General features: G+C 66.4%; 2 protein-coding genes across 3 annotated transcripts; both read right to left on the bottom strand.

The window, feature by feature from the left end:
• Positions 1–2465: 2465 nt before the first annotated feature.
• ENDOU (endonuclease, poly(U) specific) lies at positions 2466–9587 on the bottom strand. Its single transcript, XM_038164185.1, has 9 exons — positions 9332–9587; positions 7673–8017; positions 7329–7364; positions 6281–6452; positions 6006–6205; positions 4563–4676; positions 4103–4209; positions 3682–3824; positions 2466–2898 (listed from the first exon to the last, which is right to left on the bottom strand). The coding sequence occupies exons 1-9, from the start codon at positions 9585–9587 to the stop codon at positions 2784–2786; spliced, it is 1488 nt and encodes a 495-aa protein (XP_038020113.1). The 3' UTR covers positions 2466–2783.
• Positions 9588–13112: 3525 nt separating this feature from the next.
• RAPGEF3 (Rap guanine nucleotide exchange factor 3) lies at positions 13113–25499 on the bottom strand. Of its 2 annotated transcripts, none has more exons than XM_038164381.1 (27): positions 25156–25499; positions 21046–21099; positions 20726–20832; positions 20526–20647; positions 20275–20449; positions 19990–20074; positions 19680–19740; positions 19491–19567; positions 18818–18964; positions 18621–18730; positions 17905–17996; positions 17232–17310; positions 16885–17035; positions 16696–16778; positions 16376–16415; positions 16188–16263; positions 15947–16093; positions 15760–15857; positions 15488–15613; positions 14953–15134; positions 14773–14863; positions 14596–14646; positions 14331–14418; positions 14187–14251; positions 13960–14014; positions 13727–13798; positions 13113–13307 (listed from the first exon to the last, which is right to left on the bottom strand). In XM_038164381.1, the coding sequence occupies exons 1-27, from the start codon at positions 25399–25401 to the stop codon at positions 13189–13191; spliced, it is 2799 nt and encodes a 932-aa protein (XP_038020309.1). In that variant the 5' UTR covers positions 25402–25499; the 3' UTR covers positions 13113–13188. The 2 variants fall into 2 exon arrangements, with proteins under 2 accessions (XP_038020309.1, XP_038020311.1); XM_038164383.1 differs by having other exon boundaries at positions 17905–17993.
• Positions 25500–26446: the final 947 nt, after the last annotated feature.

Genomic DNA, 26446 nt, shown 5'->3' with positions numbered 1-26446 from the left:
CGGAGCCCCGGCGGGAGCGGCCGCTGCTCGGGGGGGGCCGGGGACCCCGAGAGGCCGCGCGGGCCCGGCAGGAGGAGCCGGGGGGCCCCGGGGGCCCGGGCTGGCAGCAGATGGCCGGGGGCGGCTCGCCCGCCCTGCCCCTGCTCGGCTCCGTCTCCTTTCCCCACGCCGCTGCGAACTTCCCGGGCAGTGGGAAATGAGGCTTTCAGGAGCGGATTTTTAACAGATAAAAAGGTGTTATATGTGTGTTTTAATATGTTTCTATATGGGTGTTTCAATATGCTTCATACATATATAAATAAAATAAATATAAATTAAAAATATATAAATATAAAAATATTAAAAAATATATAAAATAATAAATATAAATGAAATATAAATACATAAATAAATAAATAAATAAATAAATAAATAAATATATATAAGATACTTTTATTTATATAGGTATATATGTTTTAATTTACTTTATGTATATATAAAGAAATACTTTTTAATATCTATATATGTGTACGTGTTTATGTATGTTAATATACTTATATATATGTATATATATGTATATATATGTATGTATTAATATATTTTATATATATATATAGATACTTTTTAATATACGTATATATACTCCCCTGAGCAGCCTCAGTGCCCCCTGAGCAGCCCCCAGTGCCCCCTGAACAGCCCCAGGACCCCCGGAGCAGCCCCCAGGACCCCCCGAGCAGCCCCCAGTGCCCCCTGAACAGCCCCAGGACCCCCTGAGCAGCCCCAGGGCCCCCTGAGCAGCCCCATTGCCCCCTGAGCAGCCCCAGTGCCCCCTGAACAGCCCCCAGGACCCCCGGAGCAGCCCCCAGTGCCCCCGGAGCAGTCCCAGGACCCCCTGAGCAGCCCCAGGACCCCCGGAGCAGCCCCCAGTGCCCCCTGAGCAGCCCCAGGACCCCCGGAGCAGCCCCCAGTGCCCAGCCCCGCGCAGCCCCCCAGGTCCCTCCCCCGCGGGGTTTTTCCTGCCTTCTCCCCGGGGACGGTGTTGGCAGAGCGATCTCCCGGGGCTCCACCGGCGGGGTTTGGCACCACGGCGGGTGAGCTTTGGCATCCAGGAGGCCGCGGGAGCTGCTGGCGGGGGCGGCAGCGAGGAGGAGCCGCTCCTGTGCCGGGGGGGCGGCAGCCGCCCCCTGCCCAGAGCTCCCGGCCGGGCTGGAGGCGCCTGGAGCGTCCCCGTCCCGCGGCTCTGCCCTGCCCAGTGTCCCCCCGGCTGGCCCGGGCCACCCCGGCCGTGTCCCCAGCGCTGGGAGCTGCGGCTGGACCCCTCAAAGGGCTCCGTGTCACCCCCCAGGGTCACCCCGGATGGATCCCTAAAACGGCTCCGTGTCACCCGCCAGGGTCACCCCCCGTGTCACCGGGGCTGGACCCCTAAAACGGCTCCGTGTCACCTCCCGTGTCACCCCGGCTGCACCCCTCAAAGGGCTCCGTGTCACCCCCCGTGTCACCCCCCGTGTCACCCCCCTGTGTCACCCCTCGTGTCACCCCGGATGGATCCCTCAAAGGGCTCCGTGTCACCCCCCGTGTCACCCCTCGTGTCACCCCCCTGTGTCACCCCTCGTGTCACCCCGGCTGCACCCCTCAAACGGCTCCATGTCACCCCCCGTGTCACCCCCCCGTGTCACTCCCCGTGTCACCCCGGCTGCACCCCTCAAAGGGCTCCGTGTCACCCCCCGTGTCACCCCCCGTGTCACCCCGGCTGCGGGGACCCCCCGGCCGCCCCCCAAAGCCTGCCTCTCCCCGGTTTCCCAGCGCATTTCTATAAATCAAGCTCTGGCATGCCCCCCTCCCCGCGGCGGGGTTCGGGGGTCACCTGTGACCCCTGGCAGATGGCGCGGGGACCGCCAGCCCTGCCCAGGAGCCGCTGCAGCCGGACCATCTGTCAGCGGCTCCCGGGCCCTGGGACCCCCCGGCCGCGGCCCCGCCAGCCCGGGGCTGCGCCAGGAGGGGACGGGGACAGCGGGGGAGCTGGTGGCTGTCACCCCCCCCGGGACCCCCCCAAATCCGGGGGTGAGCGGGAGAAGTGGCGGAGGGGGGGAGCTGGGGGGTCCCGGTGCCTCGGGGCGGGCGGGGGGCTCGTCCCGAGCGAGGGGCGTCATCTCCACGGCCCGGGGAAGGGCGGGGGGTGCGGGGGTGGCGGCCTGGGGGTCCCGCTGTCCCCCGGGCTCTGGTTTGCGCCCCCGAGGGCCGTGCTGGAGCAGCTGGAGCCCCGAGCAGCCCCAGCCCGGGGGATTCGGGGGGCTCTGGGGAGCCGCGGCCCTCGGGGAGAGCTCAGCTGGGCGGGGGCGGGGGGGCACCCGGGGCAGAGCCGAATTCCCGGGGAGCGGCTCCAGGGGACAGAGCCCCCGGGACCGGCGGTGTCCGGGGGGGCTCAGAGAGGCGGTGGGGGGACAAACGGAGGGAGAAATGGGGCGCGGGGGGGATGAAGGGGGGGCTGCTGCAGGGACACCCGGAACCCAGCGCTCCTCCAGCCAGGGCAGTGTTTATTCCGCTCAGGATCCTCCTTTCCGTGCCAAATCCTTCCCTTCCCGCCGCTCCTCCTCCGAGCCCGGGCCCGCCACACGCGGCGGGGTCTGGGGGCGTCCCCTCGTCCCCTCCCCGCAGGGTTCGGCCCCCGCCGCCCCTCCCGGAGCCCTCCCGGGCCGGGCCCGCGGCGTGGGGCTCCCGTCCCGCGGCCGGAGCGCCCCGAGCAGCGCGGGGGCGACCCCAGAGCTGGCCCCCCAGCCGCGCCCCCCTCAGGGTGACATCGCCCCTCAGGGTGACATCACGTAGGCGGTGGCGATGAACCTCCTGCCGCTGCCGTAGGTGGACTTGGTCCAGGGGTAGGTCTGCACGCTGAGGCGGTGCCCGCCCAGGCTCAGGTGGCACCTGTGGGGACACGCCTGTCACCGCCCTGCTCCGTGCCTGGGCCCCACAGGGGTGGCTCGGGGGGGCTCTCGGTGTCCCCACACCCGCGGTGCTCCAGCCCTGAGCCCCTCATCCCACAATTCTATCTCCAGGATGCTCTTGGTGTCCCCAGCCAATGCTGTCCATCCCCATCCCATCCCATCCCAACCCCCATCCCATTTCCATCCCATCCCATCCCATCCCATCCCATCCCATCCCATCCCATCCCATCCCATCCCATCCCATCCCATCCCATCCCATCCCATCCCATCCCATGGATCCCATCCCATCCCATGGATCCCATCCCATGGATCCCATCCCATCCCATGGATCCCATCCCATCCCATCCCATCCCATCCCATCCCATCCCATCCCATCCCATCCCATCCCATGGATCCCATCCCATGGATCCCATCCCATCCCATCCCATCCCATCCCATCCCATCCCATCCCATCCCATCCCAATCCCCATCCCAACCCCCATCCCATCCCATCCCATCCCATCCCATCCCATCCCATCCCATCCCATCCCATCCCATCCCATCCCATCCCATCCCATCCCATCCCATTTCCATCCCATGGATCCCATCCCATGGATCCCATCCATCCCATCCCATCCCTCCCCAAATTCAGGGCCAGCCTCAGCCCTGACGGGGCTCGGGGAGGCCCCGCTGGCCCCAGGGCCGGACTCGGGATGGACAGAGGGACACAGGACGGACAGAGAAGGACACAGGATGGACAGGAGGGTGCAGGGGCGGCACTCACGCCCGGCCGGGCCGCGCGAGGAAGCAGAGGGAGTAGAGGCCGAACTCGAACTCGGGGCTGCAGCCGATGAAAGCCGAGCCCACCTCCTTGTAGAAGCCGTCCCAGCTGAACTGCAGCCCCAGCACGTCGGGGTACGTGTCCCACTGCGGGGGAGGGGGCTCAGCAGGGTGGGGACCCACCCCGGCCCAGCCAGGAACCCTCCCAGCCCCCCCAGGGAGGCTCCAGAGCAGCTCCCGGCCGGGCTGGGGGGTCCTGGCAGAGCCCCCCGGCCTCAAATCTCTCCCCCATTGCTTGGGAGCCCCTCTCGCCCCGGCACCGTGGGTTCCGGCCCTTCCCACACCACGGAGGGAATGGGGCAGGGGAAGCACCCCGATCTGTGGGTCCATCAATATGGGGTGCCCCGGCCCCCCAGAGCTCTCACCGGCCCGTTGAAGTTGTGGCTGAAGTAGTTGACGACGCCCTGCTTTTCCAGGAGGTAGAAGCGGATCCAGTTGTGAAATCCGGACACCTTTCCCTTCTTCACCTCCCCTAAAACACAGAGGGGGTGCCGGGATGAGCCCCCGGCCCGGGGAGGGCCGAACCTGAGAACACCCGGAGGAGGGCTGTACCTGAGAACACCCCAAGGAGGGCTGCACGTACCTGAGAACACCCCGAGGAGGGCTGCACGTACCTGAGAACACCCCAGGAGGGCTGCAGGTACCTGAGAACACCCCGGGAGGGCTGCACGTACCTGAGAACACCCCGGGAGGGCTGCACGTACCTGAGAACACCCCGGGAGGGCTGCACGTACCTGAGAACACCCCAAGGAGGGCTGCACGTACCTGAGAACACCCCGGGAGGGCTGCACGTACCTGAGAACACCCCGGGAGGGCTGCACGTACCTGAGAACACGTGCTCGAAGCCGCTGGAATCGCGCTCTCCGTCCCCTCGCGAGTAGAGACCGAACCACATCTGCTGGAGGTCCTGCAGGAACTCCTGCTCGGAGCTGTAGCGGTCTGCGGGAAGGGGGGCACAGGGAGAGGCGGGGTTGGGCTCTGCTGGAGCTCTGGGTGCTCAGAAATTCCCATTTTCTGACGCGCTCTGACCCCCGGGAGAGCGCTGCGTTTGACCTGAGGCCGTGGAGAAGGGCTGTCGAACAATTCCAGAATTGATGGGGCTATCAAACAATTCCAGAATTGATGGACAGCGCTGGGATTGGGCCGTGTGGTTTGGTTAGAGGCGCGTCATGTCACAGGGTGGAAAACTTGGAGTTCGGGTTTTAGAATATAGAAATAAACGTGGAGCAAGATGGAGGGTTTAGGTTGTTCTTCTCCGTGGGTTTGGGTGGCGTTTTGTAACTGGACAGAAAAATCCGCACTGAGGACTTCAAGGGATTCGTTGTTGGGTTAAAAGTGAAAATAATTTAGGTGTAATTTCCTAATTAGATAGTTTAGCCTTGAAACACCTTGTGACAAGAGATTGTTGGCCATTTTGTGCCTGGTTAACGAAGGACTGCAGAACTGACTGCTGGGAGACTGCAGCGTTGATAAGAAATGATAAACACCCGAGGCTGGATGTGAAATATCTAACACGGATAAATAATAAACTCCTGAGGCTGGATGTGAAATATTATAACACGGATAAATAATAAACACCTGAGGCTGGATGTGAAATATTATAACACGGATAAATAATAAACACCTGAGTCTGGATGTGAAATATTATAACACGGATAAATAATAAACACCTGAGTCTGGATGTGAAATATTATAACGTGGATAAAGAATGAACACCTGAGGCTGAACGTGAACCATCACCTCGAGTGCCTTCAGTCCCGACCTCGAGAAGGAAGCTGGGAACCAGCGGGGCTCCCCATCCCTTCCCACCCTGTCCCTCGGGAATTCTCCCTGCTGGATTCCCCCTGTGCCCGTCCCAGCTCGTTCCCACCCTGCTGGGGCTTTGCGGAAGAGTTTTTGCAGCAACTCCTGCGAGCCTGAGAGGTTTGATAAGAGGATCCGTGTTTACCCCTGAGAGAATTTCCTACCAAGGTCGTTGACATAGAAACCGAGGAAGAAAAGGATAAATAAGAGGAACCTGCAATTATCCCAATGAGCGCTTTGTTCGCGTCGCGTGAGCAACGAGCAAAGTGTGAACTTAGGAGTTTTGTAAGAACGTATAAAAAAGCATGAATGCTAAAATAAAACTGGGTTTTTTAATTTTAAAACACCCATTAAAAATAAAATAAAATTTTATTTTAAAAGCCTCCTGAAAGTGGAGTGCACTGCTTCGGCTTGTCTCCCTTTGGGACTCCCCCGTTCCCCAGCCCTGCCCCGCTCCACACTCACTTTTTCCCTGCAGGAACTCAAAGAGTTTCTTCATGAGCTCCGTTTTCATCACCTCCTCGAGGAACCGCTCCTGCTCCCGCAGCTCCTCGGCCGTCACCTCCTCCTCCCTGCCCGTGGCCCTCTGGTAATTATCCAGCAGCCTGATGAAGCTGGCGTAGGTGGGCTTGGAGAAGAGCTCCTCGTTCACGTGTTTGTAGAGCCTGGGGGAGAATTGCCGGAATTGCGGCTCCCTCCCCGCGGCTCGGGGCCGCCGTCCCTGCCCCGGTGCCACTCACGGCTGCGGGGACCGGTCCTGCTCGTCGCCGGTCTCGTCGGGGCCCGCCAGGTGCTGCGGGTTGAGGGCGATGTCGCCGGGCCGGGCTCTGTTGTGGTCCAGCCCGTAGAGCTGCTCCGAGAGCTGCAGCAGCTCCCGCTCTGAGATGGAATCGCTGCTGCTGGAGAATCCGTCTGTGGGGACAGCAGCGGCTGGGGACGGCTCTGGGGGCCGTGGGAAAGGGAGGGGATCCAGCAGGATCCATGGAAAGGTGAGGGGATCCATGGAAAAGTGAGGGGATCCAGAAGGATCCATGGAAAAGTGAGGGGATCCATGGAAAGGTGAGGGGATCCATGGAAAACTGAAGGGGATCCAGCAGGATCCATGGAAAGATGAGGGGATCCAGCAGGATCCATGGAAAGGTGAAGGGGATCCAGAGGATCCATGGAAAGGTGAAGGGGATCCATGGAAAAGTGAGGGGATCCATGGAAAACTGAAGGGGATCCAGCAGGATCCATGGAAAGGTGAGGGGATCCATGGAAAGATGAGGGGATCCAGCAGGATCCATGGAAAGGTGAGTGGATCCATGGAAAGGTGAGTAGATCCAGCAGGATCCATGGAAAAGTGAGGGGGATCCATGGAAAGATGAGGGGATCCATGGAAAGGTGAGGGGATCCAGCAGGACCCATGGAAAGGCGAGGGGGATCCAGAGCATCCACGGAAAAGCGAGGATGTCCCTGAGGGCACAGGCGGGACCCCAGGACATTGAGGGGTTCAGGGGTTCAGGGGGTCCCGAGCCCACAGCCCGGCGACAGGAGGTGGCCGCGGGGACACGGGGAGTGTCACCTCCCACACCCCCGGGGATGGTTCCTCTCCCCGATTCCCACGTGGGCAGGGGGGGCCAGCCCAGCCGGTTCCTGCCCCCAGCTCCGGGGAGGGGACACCCCGAGAAACGGGGGGGACATCCTGAGGAATAGAGGGGGACACCCCGAGGCAGCTGGGGGTGACACCCCGAGGAAAGGGGGGGACACCCCGAGGCACGGGGGGCGGTTCTGTCCCTCCGGACTCACCCCGGGCTCGAGCTCCGCCCTCGGCGCCTTCCCCACCTGCGGAGCAGAGAGGAAAAGGAGCTCAGGGGGTTGGGGACACCCTGGGGACAGCCTGGGGACCCGCAGAGGCTCGGGACCAACCCCTGACACCCTCAGGGAGATGGGGACACCTCGGGGACTGCCCAGGGGGATGGGGACACTTCGGGGGCCGCCCAGGACCCTGCAGAGGCTCGGGACCAACCCCTGGCACCCTCAGGAAGATGGGGACATTTTGGGGGCACCTTGGGGACCCGCAGAGGCTCGGGAGCACCCCCCGGCACCCTCAGGGGGTGGGGACACCCCGCATGGCTGTGCCGGGCGCTCACCGGGCCCGCAGTGCCTCTCGTGGTCCTCGCAGCAGTTGCGCTCCGCCTCGCACTCGGGGTGACAGTGACACTCGTCCTCCTCATTGAAGGGCTCCCCGCAGCGTCCCTCGCACGAGTCGGGGGCTGTGTACAGATCTTTGGGGACACAAACAGGGGGTGGCACTCGGGAGGGGCTGAGTGCGGCCACCCCCCACCCTGGAGCACCCCCGGGCCACCTCCGTCCCCTCCCGGGCCAGCCCCAGGCAGCCCAGGAGCCACCAGGGATCTTTGTCACCAGGGTCGCTCCTCCCGGGCTGTGTTTGTCACCGTGGCAGGGTGACACCGGGGAACAGCCCTCCGTGATTCACCCCGGGATGAGCTCCGGTGCCCCGGGTCCCCGTGATTCACCGGGATCCCGGGATGAGTGATCCCAACGCCCCGCGCCAGCCCAGGAGCCAGCCGGGATCTTTGTCACCAGGGTCGCTCCTCCCGGGCTGTGTTTGTCACAGCCTCAAGGTGACACCGGGGGACGGCTCGCGGGTCCCCCTGGAGCTGCTCCCGTGATTCACCCCGGGATGAGCCCCGGGCTCCCCCCGGAGGAGCTGCCGCATTCCAGGCAGCCTGGTTTGCATCGTGCTGGGAAAACTGGGAAAACAAACTGGGGAAACTGGGAAAACAAACTGGGAAAACTGGGAAAACTGGGAAAACAAACTGGGGAAACTGGGAAAACTGGGAAAACAAACTGGGAAAACAAACTGGAGAAACTGGGAAAACTGGGAAAACAAACTGGGAAAACAAACTGGGGAAACTGGGAAAACTGGGAAAACAAACTGGGAAAACTGGGAAAACAAACTGGGGAAACTGGGAAAACTGGGAAAACAAACTGGGAAAACTGGGAAAACAAACTGGGGAAACTGGGAAAACAAACTGGGGAAACTGGGAAAACTCCTTCCCGAGCTGCTCATAACAAAGGAGCTGCTGAGCACCTGCTTTGTGACGCCAAACGAAGCTAAAAATAGCAGCGGTGAAGCCTTGAAGGGGACAAGGGACACTCTCAGAGGGACACACGGGTGGCCCTGTGCCCGGAGAGTGGCCCTGTCCCACAGGGTCCCAGCGGTGTCCCTGTCCCACAGGGTGTCCCAGCCGGCAAAGGCAGCCCTGGAGGAGCGGGCGTTGCTCTCCCTGGCGGAGCCGCCGCAATCTCCCGGCATCTGAGGCACCGCGGGCTTGCCCAACCCGGGTGAAAGGTGGCCCCGGGGCAAATCCTGATGTGGCACATCCTGTCCCGGGACACCCAGGCGATGACAGTGACATCCAGGCCATGAGGGTGGCATCCAGGCGATGACAGTGACATCCAGGCCATGAGGGTGGCATCAAACTCCTGCCGTCCCCTTTGTCACTTCACGCCCGTGATTTGTGCCCGGTGATGCCACCCCGGCCCTGCAGGTGCTGAGGGACCCCTTGGCTCCGTGTCCCCCCAAATCCCAGCTCCTGGGGGTGTCCTTGGCTTGGTTTTCCCTCTTGGCTTCCCACCCCCTGTAAATCCACTTCGAACGGGAGGATTTTAGCAGGGGGGGTCTCGCGGTTCTCCCGAAATCCCTGAGAAGAGCCGGGAGAACTTCCAGGGCAGGGACATCCCATGGACGGGTGCTCGGTGCCGCCAGACCCTCCCAGTCTGACCAGTGCGGCGCCAGCCCCACTCCCGGTTCGCATCCCGGAGCAGCGCCGGGTAAATCCCCCCGGCTCGCCCTTCCACGCTCCTTCCCAGCCGCAATCCCGGCGGGATTGTGCAAGGCAGGAGCTGCCCACGCTCCCCCGTCACCGCCGAGCCCGTCCCGGTGCCGGTGCCGCGTGGCCCGGGGGTGTCACAGCGGCCCGAGCGTGTCCCGGCAGGGCCCCGACCCTGACTCAGCCCTCGGAGGGGCGGGCTCGGCATCGTCCCAAATTCCAAATCCCAAATCCCAAATCCCAGATCCCCAGCGCCACGGGGCCCCTGAGCGGTCTCAGGGCAGGGGAGCGGCTCCTCCTCCTCACTCAGACACGACCCTAAATCCCTGAATCGACCCTAAAGCCCTGAATCAACCCTAAATCCCAAAATCGACCCTAAATCCCTGAATCGACCCTAAATCCTGAAATCAACCCTAAATCCTTGAATCGACCCTAAAGCCCTGAATCAACCCTAAATCCCAAAATCGACCCTAAATCCCGAAATCGACCCTAAATCCCAAAATCAACCCTAAATCGACCCTAAATCAACCCTAAATCCCTGAATCGACCCTAAATGGCGGCAGGGCGCTCAGCTGTCCCTGGTGGGGGGCAGGAGGGGCTGTTGGAGCTCTCGGGAGTTTTTGGGGCTGCGGGGAAAGCTGGGAACGCCGCAGGGGTGGTGGCCCTGGGACAGAAGGACACGAGGACACGGCCCATCCACTCTCAGCCACGCTGGGCGTTTGTGGCTGGGTCAGCCAGGGGAGATTTTTTGGCTGATCCTGCCCCGGGATTTTCTCTGGCTGCACGAAGCACAGAAATGTTTCTCCTCCTCGGGGTGGCCGAGGGAAGGGGGGTTATAAGGGGGGTTATCCCTGCCCAGCTCCATCCTCCGAGCAGGGGGAGGTGCCGGAGCTCTCCCAGTGCTCCCAGTTTGGTTTCGGGCACCGGGATGAGTCAGCTCAGCCAGAGCCGCGTCCTCGAGCCCCTGGCCTGACTCAGGACCTCGTTCCTCCAGGAAAACACGGATCCAAACCCAGCCCTGGCTCCAGCAGGGACCGTCTGGAGGACAAAGGAACCCGGAACAGAGCTGTGGACAGCCTGGGCTTCCCAAAGCCGCGGTTCCTGGCTCCAGACCCACACGTGAGCCCTGTCTGTGGGACAATCAGGGAAAATCTCCCACTGCCCACACCGGGAGAAGTGGAGCGCTGCCAGGTCCACCAGACAGGTCCAGCAGGTGGCCAGCGCTGGCCACGAGCCACCTTCACCACGGGTTTTCCTTCTGGAACAGCTCAGGATTCACACAGGAGTTTGGGAACTCGGGGATCACGCGGGAAATTTGGGAACTCAGGAGTTTGGGAACTCACACAGGAATTTGGGAACTCACACAGGAATTTGGGAACTCACACAGGAAGTTGGGAACTCGGGACTCACTCAGGAGTTTGGGAACTCAGGATTCTCATGGGAAATTTGGGATCTCAGGACTCACTCAGGAGTTTGGGATCTCAGGACTCACTCGGGAGTTTGGGAAACTCCTGCTCCCAGCCCCCCGCTGCTTTGGAGCCTCTCCTGCGAGCTGGCCTTGCAAAACTCCTCATCTCTCATCCCGAGGGGACTCATCCTCTCCCGGGACATCAGATACTGGCTCCCGGCAGCGTCGGGGGTGACGAAATCCCGTCCTCAGTGCCAGGGGATGGCAGCTCACGCTTTGTGCAAGAACTCGGCGCTGCCAGCACCTCCTCACGCCGTGGGATCCCGGCTGCCAAACCCTGGTGGCCCCGAGCCCCTCCTGGGCCCCTCGGGGTGGGGAAGGGCGGCACAGCCCGGTCTGGCTTTGCCACCCCAGCAGCCCCAGCGGCCACAGGGGACGCGGGATTGGTTTGGAAAACCCCCGAAGCTGGTTTTCCATGGATAAACACAAAGGAGCAGCCAGAAGAAGGTTCCTTGAGCTCTGCAGGACCGGAGCAGGCTCGGACACACCAGGACCCAACTGCTGGGCCAGGCTGCGGACCAGGGAGGTCGGACAACCCACCCCGACCCCGGGCTGGCTTTCCATCACGGAAAATCCCCTCCCTAGCCCCGCGGAGCCCGGCTGGCTCCATCCCAGTTATCCCAGCAGGGCCGGGCTGCTGGTGGAGGGCAGCGCTCCCAGCCCGTCCCCCGGGGCCCCGCGGGCTACTCACGGCCGGACACGCAGGCCAGGGCGAGTCCTGCGCCCAGCAGGAGGATCCAGGGCTCCATCGTCCCTCGGGAGGCGCTCCGGGAGTGCCGGGCTCGGGTCGGGAGTGCCGGCGCTCCCCGGAGCTCCCGGCTATTTGTGGGTGCCGCGGGGGGAGGGAGGGAGGGGCGTGATGGCAGCGAGGGCTCCCCGGGCGGGCTGCACCCCAACTTCCCCAAAACTCATTAAGCGCACGGCTAATTACAGGCTGCCCGCGGTGGGAGGAGGGCTGGTAAATCCAGAATCCCGGGCTCGCTCCGCAGCTCCCGGGCCTGACCCCCGGCGGCGGCCGGGGCTGCGGGGGCACCCGGGGGGGCACCGGGGGCACAGCCGGGTCCCTGACTGGGGCTCGTGCTCCGGGGCACTGGTGTGAACTGGGAGTGGCCCAGTTAATTGGGGTGATGAGCTCTCCCGGCTCAGCTCCGGAGGTTGTGACCCCCCCCCAACCCCCCGGGCCTCGTTGGAGCCTCGGGGTCCTCCAGGAGAGCCCAAAACTCCAGCCCAGCCCCGGGGTGAGCTTTGGGGTTATCCCAGCCTGGTGCCACTCCCCAGAGCTGCCCCAGGGACCCTCCCCAGCCCTGGGGGGCTCAGGCCAGGCCTGGGGGGGTCACAGCCCCTTCCCTGCCCGGGATCAGCCCCGATGGAAGGTGTTGCCAGGCTGGAGCTGAGCAGGGGCATCTTCAGGGAAATGACGGAGCACCAGCAGCGCTGGGGGGGACCCCAGGGGCACCGCCAGGCTCTGCCTCCTCTTCCTCACTCCCTGCCGTGTTTTCCCAGGAAAGCTCATCCCAAAGCCCGCAGGATCTGCTCCAGACACTCCTCCAGCCCAGGGGTGTCCAACAGCGGCTGGGCCTGGTGCTCCAGGTCCCTCTGGCTTGGCCTGGGGCGATTCCAGGCAGGGTCAGCATTTGGGGGCTCCTGGGGGGACCCTGGGACACGGCCCCGGTGCTTTGGGAGTGGCCACAGCCCCAGGACAGGGTGAGGAGAGGCTCACGCCCTGTGCCCCCCACCTGGGCAGGTGAGACCCGACCCCAGTCAGCTCTCGAGGATCCTGGGGTGATCCCCGGGACCCCTCCCGGAGCAGGGAGCGGTCCCCGCTGTGCCCCGGGCGGTGCCAGCTGGCACGGGAGCGGCGTTTGGTGCAATAAGGGCCGGGTTTGGCTTCTCCCTCAGCCCTCAGTCATTTCCTGACCTGTCCCCTCCTGCTGCCAGCGCTGTGTCACCTCCCCTGGGGCAGCTCCGGGGCCGTCCCCAAGGTCACAGCGGGGGTGCAGGCGCAGGGGGTGACCCCGGGCTCGGGGAAGAACGGGGAGCACAGCCGTGAGTACAAAAATACCTCTATTGCTCTGCCCTCGCCTGCCCGGAGCTCAGCGGGGCCCGGCTGCCCCAGGGGGCCGGAGCTGAGTCCATGGCCCAGCTCTGGGGCAGCTCCAGCACAGCCCAGGGCCACCGGGGACAGAGCCAGGGGCTGCCCCGCCGCCGGCAGCCGGGCCCCCATCCCTGCTCCGGGCCCCCATCCCCATTCCAGGCCCCCATCCCTGCTCCGGGCCCCCATCCCCATTCCAGGCCCCCATCCCTGCTCCGGGCCCCCATCCCCATTCCAGCCCCGCTCCCCTCAGGGCTCCAGCTCCCGGGAGAGCCTCAGCAGCTCCTTCTGGCTGTCGATGGCCCTCAGGTGCTGCAGGTAGGCCCAGGTGGACACGGGGTTCCGCACGCTCAGGGACTGCTCCGAGCCTGCGGGGAGGGAGGGACGAGGTCGAGGATGGGGTCCCCTCCCTCCCCTGGCACCGCCTGCTGAGCCTGTCCATCCCTGCAGGATCACCCCGGGGACCCCCTCTGTCACCCCCAAAGCTCCCCAAGCTGCTCGGGACTGGCTCATGGATCCCTCCCAGGATCCCTGCATGGACCCCCCCCGGATCCCTCCATGGACCCCTCCCTGGATCCCTCCCTGGATCCCTGCATGGACCCCTCAATGGATTCATACATGGACCCCTCCATGGATCCCTCCCCGGATCCCTCCCTGGATCTCTCCCCGGACACTTCCATGGATCCCTCCCTCTCCATCCCCCCTCCCTCAGCTCAGCGACCCCCGCAGAGGGCTGGGGGTCCCCCGGGGCTGGGTTGGGGGTCGGACTGAGGGGCTCCAGACGTACACGTGGAGATCCTGACGGCCTTGGCGTCCTCGGGCCGGTGCGGGGAGCGGCTCCGCAGCGGGGACAGCGGCGCTGGGGGGACAGAGAGAGGGGGCTCAGCCCTGTCCCCAGGGACTCAGTCCTGTTCCCAGGGGCTCAGTTGTGTCCCCAGGGGCTCAGTTGTGTCCCCAGTGCCTCAGCCCCGTCCCCAGGGGCTGCTCCAAGCCCCCTCCCCAGCCGCCTGGAGCCCTCACCGTGCGCGTGGCCCCGGCAGCGCTGCAGGACTCGCACGGTCTTGGCCATCATGTGCTGTGGGTGAGGCACAGAGGTCACCTGCTGCCACCCGGATCCCCAAAATCTCTGTCCCCGCCATGGCTGGGACCACCGCAGGACACCCCTGGCTGTTGCAGTGCCAGAGCTCCGCCTGCCAGGGGACGGGGGCACAGCTGGGCCCTGGGAGGGGGCACCACCCCGCTCTCACCATCTTCTCGAAGTTGATGAGGTTCTCGGCCAGGGTGCGATTGCCCTCGTGGATGAAGGTCATGTCTGGGGGGGTTTAGGGGTCAGGGCGGGGCCCCCGGGAGCGCTGGACGCACCCAGAGGGTCCCCAAAACCAGACACCCACCTTTGAGCAGCAGGGGCACGAAGGGGATGATGGGGGGGCTCAGCTTGGCCACGGCCAGGCGATAGACACGGTGGTTCCACGAGGGGTCCTGGGGACAGGCAGGGACACGGGGGTGGGGGGGACGGGGGGACAGCGGCACCCCCTCCCCACTGCTCCAGGGGCAAATCCCACTGGGAAGGGGGACACGGGGCAGGAAGGGGGACATGGGGTGGGAAGGGGGACACGGGGCAGGAAGGGGACACGGGGCAGGAGGGGCTGCACTCACCAGCATCCTCTCCAGGGCCGAGTGCAGCTTCCGGATCTTGTGGGGCAACCTCTGTGCAGGGACGGGATCACGGGGCTGGCACCCCCCTGTCCCACCCCAGAGACCCCCGTCTGTCCCTCCCCAGGGGCCGTCCCCCCCCCCCCCCGCGCCGTCCCCCCGCTGTCCCCCCGCTGTCACCTCCCAGGTCTTGGCCAGGCGAGTCACGGCCGTGTTGCTCACTCCAAACATCACCGCGAAGAAGGAATTCAGGTTCTTCTGCTCCTTGAGGCTGCAGGCGGGGACGGGAACGGATCAGCCACGGGGACGGGGACGGGGACAGCCACGGGGACAGCGACGGGGACAGCGACAGGGACTCACTGTGCCGCCAGCTTGATGAACTTGCGCAGGAGCTGCGCCCGCCGCCCGAGCTCGGGGCACAGGCACAGCTCGGTGGCCACCCAGAACTGCAGCTCGTTGAAGCGCCGCAGCACCCGTGCCAGGTTGGCCGTGGCGACCTCGTGGAACTTGTGCGGCCCCACGATGTAGTGAATCATCTCCACCTGCAGAGCGGCACGTGAGGGGTGTCCCGACCCCCTTCCCGGCAGGTGAGGGGTGTCCCGACCCCCTTCCCGGCAGGTGAGGGGTGTCCTGGACCCCCCCTTCCCGGCAGGTGAGGGGTGTCCTGACCCCCCCTTCCCGGCAGGTGAGGGGTGTCCTGAAGCCCTTCCCAGCAGGTGAGGGGTGTCCTGACCCCCCTTCCCGGCAGGTGAGGGGTGTCCTGAAGCCCTCCTTCCCGGCAGGTGAGGGGTGTCCTGGACCCCCCCTTCCCGACAGGTGAGTGGTGTCCTGAAGCCCTTCCCAACAGGTGAGGGGTGTCCTGGACCCCTCCCGGCCGCTCCGGCGCGGGCCGCACCTGGTGGATGCTCTTGAAGAGGTTCCAGTCGTAGTCGGTGAGGTGGCTGGCCAGGTCCTTGGAGCTGATCAGGTCCAGGGTGTCCGAGGAGCCGACGTGGGGGCCCAGCTGCTCAGGGTGGGGGGTCTGGGCGCGGGACAGGACCCCTGACCCCTCCTGCTCTCAGCACACCCCGGGAGGGGTGGGTGCCCCAAACTGAGGCACCGCAGCCCCCAACGCCTCCTGGGGGGGTCTGCCAGGTGCTGCCCACCCCAGGCCCCCCCCTCACTCACCAGGCTGCCCAGCTCGTCCGTGCTGACCACGAAGAGCCTCTCGTTGAGGCCCAGCGCCGTGAACACCCCCACGGCGTCCTGCGGCAGCACCGCTCGCTCTGCGCGGAGGGAAGGGCGGGCTGGCGTGGAGGAGGGGACAGATCCCGGCTGGGCACGGGGACAAGGCCACCCTGGGGAGTCCCCTCACCTCCGGCCGAGTTCACCTTGACCAGGACGTGCTCCCGGTCCCGGCGCAGCCGCGGCGCCAGGGCGCGCAGGACGTCCCGCACGGCGGCGTTCACGGGCAGCACCGACACCAGGCACGAATGGTCGGCCCTGAAGATCTCGTAGGGCACTGGGGGGGGGGGGACAAAAGGGACCTCAAAGGGACAAAAGGGACCTCAGCGTCCCCACGCCGTGGGGGACGGACCCCGCCGAGGGGGCAGTACCTTTGTCCTGCGCTCTCAGGGCGCAGGTGCTGTCCAGGATCGCCTCCTCGGGGCTCCACATTCCCGAGCTCCGGGCCTGGGGAAGGTGGGACAGACGGGAGGGCGCGGCCGCAGCCCCTGCTGTGGCGTGTCCCCGAAGGGCCGAGGGGACCCAGATCCTGCCCTGTCACCCCTCAGGGGGTCCCTACCTTGGGCTGGGGGGACACGCTGCCGTCACCGTTCTCCAGCCTGCGGGAGGGGAAGGGGGAGGATGGAGAGGCCGCTCCCGCTGGGAGCAGAACCGGGACCGGCCGCCCCCGGGACTGCGGCCACCCCCGGGACTGCGGCCACCTCCGAGCCCCCCAGCCCCACCCGGCTGCGTGTGCCACCCTCCCCAGGGCCGGGAACACTCACGCTGGGGACAAGGTGGCACCAGAGCCACCCCTAAAGCTCCTCCCCAGGGAAGCGCAGCCCCCTGGGCACCCGCGGGGACACTGGGGGACACCGGGGGACACCGGGGGGGACTCACGCTCGGGGTCGCCGCCGCTCCTGGCCCTGCTCCTGGCCCAGCCCGCCCAGCTGGGGGTCCCGGCTCGCCAGGTCCGCCAGGTTCTGCGGGGACAGGGGGCCCGGGGGTGAGCGCGGGGCGGTCCCCGCGGTGTCACCCCGGCGGTGTCACCCCGGCGGTGTCACCCCGGCGGTGTCACCCTGGCCGTACCTGCAGCAGCGCCGTGGTGCTGCGGTCGCCCTGCAGCAGGCGCCCGTAGAGCAGCACCCACTGGCTGACGAGGCGCAGGATTTTGCGCCGCTTGCGCAGGGAGTAGGTGGCCTTGTCCTGCTCCGAGCCCTCCAGCGGCTCCGCGCGGAAACTGGCACCAGTCAAGGGCACCGCTGAAACGGGCAGAGGGGCAGGGACCCCCGGGGATGGCACCCCGGGAGATGGGGACGCGCCCAGGAGCGCTGAAAAGGGGATTTGGGGCTCCCCCCAAGGGACAGGGACCGGGCTGAGCGTGTCCCCAGCGTGTGGCGGAGCCCGGTCCCCGCAGTCCCGGCGCAGAAGGATACTGGTGCAGCAGGGCCCGGCAGAGCTGCGAGGTCGGCATGAACACGGTGTAGGTGAGCAGGAAATCCCCCAGCAGCGTGTCTGCGAGGGACAGGGCACCGTCACTCCTGTCCCCAGGGCTGCGGGGACACCGGGACCCGGCCAAGGATCCGTGTCCTGCTGGGGTGGCCTGGGGTGTCCCCACCACGGGGACCCGGCCAAGGATCCCCCGTGCCCTGCTGGGGTGGCCTGGGGTGTCCCCACCACGGGGACCCCGCTGGTGGCAGGGCAGGTTTTGTTCCTCAGCCCCGCGGGAGGGGCTGGATCGTTGGGGTGGGATCGCAAATCCCGGGATCGGCTCCAAGGCAGCGCCGGCGTCCCCGCTGGGATTTGCGACCCGCTGGGGACATCTCCTGGCTCCCGGCTCGCCCGGGTTTCTCCTCTCCGAAGGCAGAGGGAGACCGAGAGGCGCGGCCGAGCCGCTCCCCAACCGGAGCCGCCGCCCTCTCCCGGCCTCGGCTTTTGGGGTTTTTGGCGAGCCCAGAGCGGGATTTGGGGTTGGACCCGGGAATGAGGAGCGCCCTCGGTGCCGCTGCCCCCGCCTGTCCCCAGCCCCGTCTCGGGGTGGCTCTGGGACGGTCCCTGGCACACGGGGACACTCCAAAGTGGGGACACAGGGGGGACACCCCCGCCTACCCACGGGGTCGTAGAGGGTGGCATCGAGCCTCATGAACTCCAGCAGGTGCTCCAGGATCTTCTCGGGTGTCCCGGCCATCACCAGGTACCTGCTGGGGACAGGAGGGGCGGAGGTGACACCGCAGCCACGGGCAGGGCCACCATGGGCTGGCGCCAGCGGTGCCACCACGGGCTGGTGACAGCACGGGCCGGTGTCCCTGCTCCTTGTCCCCTCGTTCCTCCCAAAAGCTGCCCCCAGGGAGGCTGGAAAGGGCAGAGGGAGCGGCTCAGGGGACAGGGGTGTCACCTGCCACCAGGGGGACAGGGACAGGTGCGTCACCGGCCACAAGGGGGCGCCTCCTCTGAGGGGAACAGGGACACGGGTGTCACCTGCTGTGAGTGGGACAGGGACAGGGGTGTCGCCTGCCAAAGGGGGACGAGGACAGGAGTGTCACAAGAGGGACAGGGGTGTCACCTGCCGCAAGGGGGACAGGGTGTCGCCTGCCAAAGGGGGACGAGGACAGGGGTGTCACCTGCCAAAGGGGGACGAGGACAGGGGTGTCACCTGCCGCAAGGGGGACAGGGGTGTCACCTGCCGCAAGGGGGACAGGGGTGTCACCTGCCAAAGGGGGACGAGGACAGGGGTGTCACCTGCCGCAAGGGGGACAGGGGTGTCACCTGCCAAAGGGGGACGAGGACAGGGGTGTCACCTGCCGCAAGGGGGACAGGGTTGTCACCTGCTGCTCCGCGCCGAGGCCGCCTGGCCGCTGCCCCCCTGCAGGTCCTTCTGCAGCACCAGCACCACCTTGCCGTGCTCCTTCAGCCGCACCGTGTTGGCCTCCACGTCCTGGGGGACAATTCTGCTGTCAGCCCGGCCGGGATTCCCCAAAATTCCCCCCAAAGTTCCCCCAGAATTCCCCTCCCCCGGGCCCACCTTGAGGATGCGGTTGAAGTCCTGCTTGTCCACGCGCAGGAAGTGACAGTTGTCCTCGCGCAGGAGGATGGTGGCCGCCCGCGGGGCGTCGTTCACCAGCGCCAGCTGCCCAAAGTCGTCCCCCTCGTGCAGGGTGGCCACCAAGCCCTGGGGAGAGGAGGGACGGTGACATTGGGGTGTCCCCCTTGTGCAGGGTGGCCACCAAGCCCTGGGGAGAGGAGGGACGGTGACACTGGGGTGTCCCCCTTGTGCAGGGTGGCCACCAAGCCCTGGGGAGGGGAGGGACGGTGACACTGGGGTGTCCCCCTCGTGCAGGGTGGCCACCAAGCCCTGGGGACAGCATGTGGGGTGAGGGACGGTGACCCTGGGGTGTCCCCCTCGTGCAGGGTGGCCACCAAGCCCTGGGGAGGGGAGGGACGGTGACACTGGGGTGTCCCCCTCGTGCAGGGTGGCCACCAAGCCCTGGGGACAGCATGTGGGGTGAGGGACGGTGACCCTGGGGTGTCCCCCTCGTGCAGGGTGGCCACCGAGCCCTGGGGAGGTGAGGGACGGTGACATTTGGGTGTCCCCCTCGTGCAGGGTGGCCACCAAGCCCTGGGGACAGCATGTGGGGTGAGGGATGGTGACACTGGGGTGTCCCCAGGGTGTCCCTCCAGCGCGGGGACAAACCCACCTTGCCGTGGGTGACCACGTTGACCGAGCCCTTCCAGATGATGTACCAGGAGGTGCCTTTGTCACCTTGGCTGAACACTGGGACAGCGCCCGCGAAAAGGGGGGAAAATCCACAATTTTGGGAACGGCTCCGGTGTCCCCGGGCTGGGGACACCCCAGTGTGACTCACGGGCGACTCGGGGTGACTCACGGACGGTCCCTGCGCGCTGGTGCCCCTCGAACATCAGCACGGCCGCCAGCTCCCGCTTCACCTGCGCCAGGGGACAGCGCTGTCACCGCCGGCACGGCCAGCAGGGGACACGGGGATCGGGACACGGCGGGGAAGGGCCGGGGGAGGCACAGAGACGACCAGAGAAGATGCTGCGATGGAAGGAAAGGGGTGCAGAGGGATTCGGGGAGCAGGGGAAGGATGCCAGGACAGGAACTGATGGGGTTCAGGAGGATTCGGGGCCCAGGGGACACCCGGACCCCGCAGGGTTTGGGGACACGGCCGCGCTCACCGAGTTGGAGAGATGAGCCACGGCTTTGATGTGAAGCAGCTCCTCAAAGATCAGCTCCAGCTCGTCCTGCGTGCGCTGGGCAGGCCTGGGGGGCCCGGGGGGTCAGCGGCTCCCTGCGCCCCCCACCCAGGCCGCAGCCCCCCTCCCCAGCCCTCTCCCCTCCTGGGGTGACGCTGTTGGGTCACCCCACCCTCAGCAGCCCCGAGGCTGCCCCAGACCCCCCGAGCAGGGTCCAGAAGGGTCCAGAAGGTGCAAAGGAGCCCCCTGGGCCCCCGGGGCACTCACGGCTTGCGCAGGGCCATGGAGAGCAGCGCGTCGGGGCCCAGCTGCGCCAGGAACCCCAAAGCCTCCAGCAGCTCCTCGGGGTCCCGCGGCCCCGCGCCGGGCTCGGGGCTCAGCTCCAGCTCGGCAAAGCGGTAGAACTGCGTGTCCTTGTCCTGGAAGTGCCACTCCTGCCTCACTGCGGGGGGACGGCGGCCGTCAGCGGGGCTCTGCACCCCCCCCCGGAGCCCCCCGGAGCCCCCCGGAGCCCTCACCGTGTGTCAGCACCCCTCCGTCCACCAGCACCTGCCCGATGCCCACGGCCTGGCCGCGCGTCTGGACGGCCGCGCCGGCGCTCAGCAGCCAATCCACCAAGTCCTTGCCCGAGCAGCACTGCCTGGGGGGGCACAGGGGGTGAGAACCCCCCGGGACAGCACCCCCGGAGCCCCCCGCGGGTCCCCCGGCCCCGTCGCACCGGTGGTGCCGCAGGTGGTGCTTGTGGTCGCGGATGAGGCCGGGCCGGGAGCTGCTCAGGTGGGCGAAGAGGAGCTTGCCGGCCCTCCAGATCTTCTCCGAGGATGCCTGAGGGTGGCAGGGGGACAAGGGAGCTCGTGGCGGGGGGGCTGGGCTGTCACCTGTCCCCCCAGTGCCCCGGGATCGCCGCCGCCCACCCCAGGAATGGCCGAGCCCAAGGAGCATCCCGATGGCTCCGGGTGTGGGGGTGCTCCAGCCCCTCACCCCCCCCCCCCCAGCCTCCCCAAATTCAGTCCCCGGGGGCTTCCCCGACCCCCCCACCTGGGTGATGCTGTGGCCATAGTCCAGGCTGGATTCCGAGTCCAGGAGCGGGGTCTGGAAAACCAAAGGGGAGGGAGTTGGGGGCTCTGCTGTGCCCCCATCACCCCACACAGCTGGGGGGGGGGGGTGGGGTCCTGGCACCCTCAGAGCAGCCCCAGCTCTTCAGCAGGTGAGGGGGCAGCACCCAGATCCTGAACCCAGAACCCGGATCCTGAACCCAGAACCTAAATCCGGAATCCAGAACCCATTTCCTGAATCCAGAACCCAAATCCTGAACCCAGAACTTGAATCCTGAACCCAAATCTTGAACCCAGCACCCAGATCCTGAACCCAGCACCAAAATCCGGCACCTAGATCCTGAGCCCAGAACCCAAATCCTGAATCCAGGACCCATTCCCTGAATCCAAAACCCAAATCCTGAATCCAGGACCCATTCCCTGAATCCAAAACCCAAATCCTGAATCCAGGACCCATTCCCTGCATCCAGAACCCAAATCCTGAAGCCAGGGCCCATTCCCTGAATCCAAAACCCAAATCCTGAATCCAGGACCCATTCCCTGAATCCAAAACCCAAATCCTGAATCCAGGACCCATTCCCTGCATCCAGAACCCAAATCCTGAACCCAGTGCCCCTCTCCTGCCCGCAGATCCTGGCTCCAGTGCCCCTCTCCAGCTCCTCTTTCTCCCAGCTCTGCCCCTCGGGGATGCTCCAGGTGCGAACGAGCGCACGGAGGGCCCAGCCCGGTCCCCGCAGCCCCGCCCGGATCGCGGGGCAAAGGTGGCCGAGCTCCGGTGCCGGCGCTGCCCGCGGGCCCGAGGCTCCCGGGCTCCCTCCTGGCCACGGCCCTGGACAAACAGGCCCGGCCCGCACCCGTCAGACCAGTTCCCGGCCCCGGGAGCGCTCGCCCGGCACGGGGCTCGGCCGCCCACCCGCACGGGGGGCACCCCCGGGGGGATTTTGGGGTCCCCTCCGGGTATTCCCGGCTGTGGGGGCCCCGCGGATCCCGGGAGGGCGCCCAAAAAGCGGCGTCTGGGGGATCCTCTCGGGGTCCAGGCGGGGGAGCCCGGGGCAGTGCCAGGGCAGGGGGAGGTCTGGATGGATGTCCAACTGAGGAGGGCAGGAGTTAATTAGCGCAGGAGGTAATTAGTGCAGGATCCTCCAGACCGAGCCTCCACCTGCTCCCAGCACTTCTCAACGGCCCAGGAGGAATTCGAGGAGCCACGAGCGGCTCTGGGAATGCTGCGGGTGCCGCGGGATGTGTGCCACCCGGCCGTGGTGTCCCCCGGGCTGGGACACCGCTCCTGAGCTGGCCACGGTGTCCCCAAGGCAGGGACGCGGTGACTCAGGCGCTCTGCAAACTCTGCCGGGCCCCGTGACGGCCGCGGGGAGCGGGAACCGCTCCGAGCAAATGTTTGCCAACGGGAACCGGGAGGCGGCCGGGGCGCGGGGCTGCTCCGGGGACACGGAGGTGCCACCCGTGGGAGCCAGAGGTCCCTGTCACCCGTGGGAGCAGATGTGTGTCGCCTCACGGGTGCGGGATGTCCCCGTCACCTCCCGGGTGCAGCAGGTTCGTGCCGCCCCGTGGGTCCAGGTGACACGCGGGTGTCCCCAAGGGGCCTCTGGTGTCCCCCGGCAGCGAGCTCTGTCCTTGGGGCGCAGAGCCAGGCCGTGCCCCGGGCCACGCTCCAAGGACACCGAAAGAGACACAAAACCCCCGCTCAAGGATCAGATTCCTCTTCCTGGGATTCCTCGCTGCCAGGACAGCTCTGGAACCACCCAAACCCTCCCGCTGTCCCCAAACCCCCTCCCTGGAGCATCCCCCCCGGGTCGGGACCTGCAGCACGCCCCCACCCCCCTCCTCGTGACGGCGTGGCTCCAAGCAGCTTCCTAAGGAGTTGCCTTTTCCATCTTCCTGCCCACGGGACACGCCGGGATCCTGCCTTTCTCCAGGATTCCGGCAGCGCCGGGCGCCCGGCCAAGGCCGCCAGCGGCCGTTCCGCGCTCGCGGCCGCTTTTGTTTGGGATCCCGAGGAAAACAAGCGCGGCTATTTCGGGCCCTACGGCTCCGGAGAAAGTCCTCGCCCATCCGCAGCCCCCGCAGCCTCCGCAGGCCGGGGCTGGGCACCCCTGGGACGGGGCTGGGCACCCCTGGGACGGGGCTGGACATCCCTGGGACGGGGCTGGGCACCCCTGGGACGGGGCTGGACACCCCTGGGACGGGGCTGGGCACCCCTGGGACGGGGCTGGCCACCCCTGGGACGGGGCTGGACACCCCTGGGATGGGGCTGGACACCCCTGGGACGGGGCTGGGCACCCCTGGGATGGGGCTGGACACCCCCTGGGATGGGGCTGGACACCCCTGGGACGGGGCTGGGCACCCCTGGGATGGGGCTCGGAACCCCCCGGACAGGGCTGGGCACCCCCAGGATGGGGTTGGGGACCTGCTCCAGCTCCTCTGTCCTTGCCAGGGACACACAGTGGCCCTTGCGGCTGGCACAGTGGCCCTTGCGGCTGGCACAGTGGCACTCGTGGCTGGCACAGTGGCCCTTGTTCCCTGGGAAGGACGGAGCCGCTTGGGGACACCGCTGTCCCTTGGAGCCGGGAGGGATCAGGTCCCCGAGGGGGATGAGACGGAGCCGGGACGCCGGGAGGAGTTTCCAGGAGCTTCCAGCCGTGGGGACAAGGGACCTGTGTGGCTCCTGAGGCGCTTCCCTGCCCTCACCTGCCCCAGGAATGGCTGTGCTGGGACAAAATCCCCCCTCCCCTCGATCCCCGGGTGTCCCCCGCAGAGGGGACACTCCTGCCACACCGCAGGGCTGGTGGGATTGATCCCAGCTTGGCCCAGGAACGCTCCAGGCCTGCTGCTCGCCCGGCTTCCCGGGCTCAGCGCCCCTCACCAGCCCGCCCCAAAGTCTGCTCCTGAAAGTTATGGAGAGAAAAATAAACCGGGAAGAAAGGGAAAAAGCGAGGAGAACTTATCTGGGAGGAGCCCCTGTGCTGCACAGAGATGCCCCAAGGGGAGCTGTCCCCTAAAACAATTCCATTTTTTTCTCTAAGAGTGTCCCAGGCCAAGCAGGGAGGGAAGGGGAAGGACACAAAGCTCCGGAAGCTCTGCCAGGGCTCCAGGGTCACCTCCCCGCCTAGAGGGGACAAGGAGGGGCCGAGAGCAGGGCCCGGCACCCCCGGGCCTCCCCCCAGCTCCCGGGGCCAGCGCGGAGCCGGGCGGGGAGGTCGCGATGCCAGGGGACAAATCCCTGCTGCAGGAACGGGCCGGGGAGCGCGGCGTGCCCCCGGGAATGTCCCCCCGGGAGTGTCCCCCCAGGAATGTCCCCTCGGGAATGTCCTTCCTGCTGGGATGCGCCGCCGGGCACCTGGCACCGGGCTCGCTTCACGCCTGGCCGCCCGTTCCGCTCCGCTCCGCCCAGAGCAGCATGCGCAGCTCACCTGCAGCCTCACCTGGCCCCTGTGCCCTCACCTGGCCCCCTGTGCCCTCACCTGGCCCCCTGTGCCCTCACCTGGCTCCCTGCACGCCTGGATTCACTCCCCGTACCCTCACCTGCTTCCTCCCTCCCCCACCTGGCTCCTCGTACCCTCACCTGCGCGCCTGGCTTCACTCCCCGCGCCCTCACCTGGCTCCTTCCCCCCGCACCTGGCTCCCCGCACTCCTGGGCTCCCTCCCCTCCTCTCATCCCCGGATTCCCGGGGCTGAGGAGACCCCGGCCCCAATCCCCAGCGGATTTGGGGGCACGCTCCCCCCACTCCCCACTCCCCCAGCGGATTTGGGGACACGCTCCCCTCACTCCTTGCTGACCCAGCGGATTTGGGGACACGCTCCCCCCACTCCCTGCTGACCCAGCGGATTTAGGGACACGGTCCCCCCAATCCCCAGCGGATTTGGGGCACGCTCCCCCCACTCCCCAATCCCCCAGTGGATTTGGGGGCACGCTCCCCCCACTCCCCAATCCCCCAGCGGATTTGGGGACACGCTCCCCCCACTCCCTGCTGACCCAGCGGATTTAGGGACACGGTCCCCCCACTCCCCCAGCGGATTTGGGGACACGCTCCCCCCACTCCCCCAGCGGATTTGGGGGCACGCTCCCCCCACTCACCCAGCGGATTCCCTGGATGCGGGGCAGGCTCCCCCCGGCCCCCTCCAGCCGCACGTCGTAGCTGGAGCTCCGGAACAAGTGCATCTTCCTGAGCAGCCCCGAGAGCCGGGCTCCGTCCGCCCCGGGACCCCCGGGGGGCTGCGGGGGGGCGGCGGCGGCGCCGCTTCCCGGCTCCAGCCCCGCTCGCCCCGCGCCCCTCCGCGCCCCCCCGGCCGCTCCCCCCGGCCCGGCCCCGCGCACCTTCATGCGGCGGGGGGGACCGAGGCCATCGCGGCCGCGGCCCCGGGGCTGCTCCGCGGCTCCTCGGGACGGGGCCGGGCTCAGGAGCGGCTCCGCCGCCGCCGCCGCCGCCGCGCCGGGCCCGCCCCGGGCTCGGGAGCTCCGCCCGCCGCCCCTCCCCGGCTCCCACGGCCCCGCTCCGGGACCCCGCGGCCGGGGGGACCCCCGCCCTCAGCCGTGGGGGGAGACACGGCCCCGGGATCCCCGGGAGTGGGTTTTGGGGGTCTCCAGGAGTCCCTGAACGCCTCAAACGCGGGGTTTGGGGGGGTCACAGGGGGCTCCCCTGCCCTGCCCAGCCTGGAGGGGGAAAACGGGACCCAGAGAGGCTGGGAAGAGAGAGGGGCTTCGGACTGGGAATGGTTTCACTGGGAATGGATTGCACTGGGAATGGTTCGTACTGGGAATGGATTGCACTGGGAATGGATTGTACTGGGAATGGATTGCACTGGGAATGGATTGCACTGGGAATGGTTCACACTGGGAATGGTTCACACTGGGAATGGTTCACACTGGGAATGGTTCACACTGGGAATGGTCTGTACTGGGAATGGTTCGTGCTGGGGAGGTGGCCCCCAGCCCCCAGCTGGAGCAAAGCTGGGCTGGGCCCCGCATTCCTGGGGGAGCTTTTACTGGGGTTTTTGGCAGAAAAGGAAAGGGGTTTCTGCCAAAGGAGCCTTTACTTTTGAAATAAATCCTGGTTTTTAAAATCCAAACCTGCCTTTAAATTGTCCCCCACCCCAGGTGGAGCAGCGATGGGAATCATCAGCTGGATTTGAGGAATTTGGGGAAGATCCTGGAGCTCTCCCTGCTCCCCCCCCGCCCGGGTACCCGAGAGGCTCTGGGGGTCCCACCGGGGGCCCAAATCTGTCCCTCTGGGATGGGGCCACCTTTGGGCCCATCCTTGAGCAGCGGGATGGGGACACGATCCTGATCCTTCCCCCCACTCTGATCCCTCCCCCGCTGCCTCTGCGAGTGCCTGGAGGCCGGGGATGCTTTTCCTGGGATTCCTGGG

This window comes from Motacilla alba, chromosome 29 (genome assembly GCF_015832195.1).
Source record: "Motacilla alba alba isolate MOTALB_02 chromosome 29, Motacilla_alba_V1.0_pri, whole genome shotgun sequence".
NCBI classification, from domain to species: domain Eukaryota; kingdom Metazoa; phylum Chordata; class Aves; order Passeriformes; family Motacillidae; genus Motacilla; species Motacilla alba.
Note: the sequence above shows the minus strand (reverse complement) of the source record. Positions and strands in the feature narration are given on the sequence as shown.

What these genes read in the sequence shown, in the direction of transcription:
- ENDOU (XM_038164185.1), bottom strand. Translation starts at nt 9,587, where the DNA reads ATGCCGAGCCCGCCCCTCCGAGGGCTGAGTCAGGGTCGGGGCCCTGCC. An exon ending in GGGCGGAGCTCGAGCCCGGG is followed by an intron (nt 6,453 to 7,328) that starts GTGAGTCCGGAG and finishes CTGTCCCCACAG; the next exon opens with ACGGATTCTCCAGCAGCAGC. An exon ending in CAGGACCGGTCCCCGCAGCC is followed by an intron (nt 6,206 to 6,280) that starts GTGAGTGGCACC and finishes ATTCTCCCCCAG; the next exon opens with GCTCTACAAACACGTGAACG.
- RAPGEF3 (XM_038164381.1), bottom strand. Translation starts at nt 25,401, where the DNA reads ATGAAGGTGCGCGGGGCCGGGCCGGGGGGAGCGGCCGGGGGGGCGCGG. An exon ending in TCCATGGCCCTGCGCAAGCC is followed by an intron (nt 20,075 to 20,274) that starts GTGAGTGCCCCG and finishes CGGGCCCCCCAG; the next exon opens with GCCTGCCCAGCGCACGCAGG. An exon ending in CCAGCGCGCAGGGACCGTCC is followed by an intron (nt 19,568 to 19,679) that starts GTGAGTCACCCC and finishes GCGCTGTCCCAG; the next exon opens with TGTTCAGCCAAGGTGACAAA.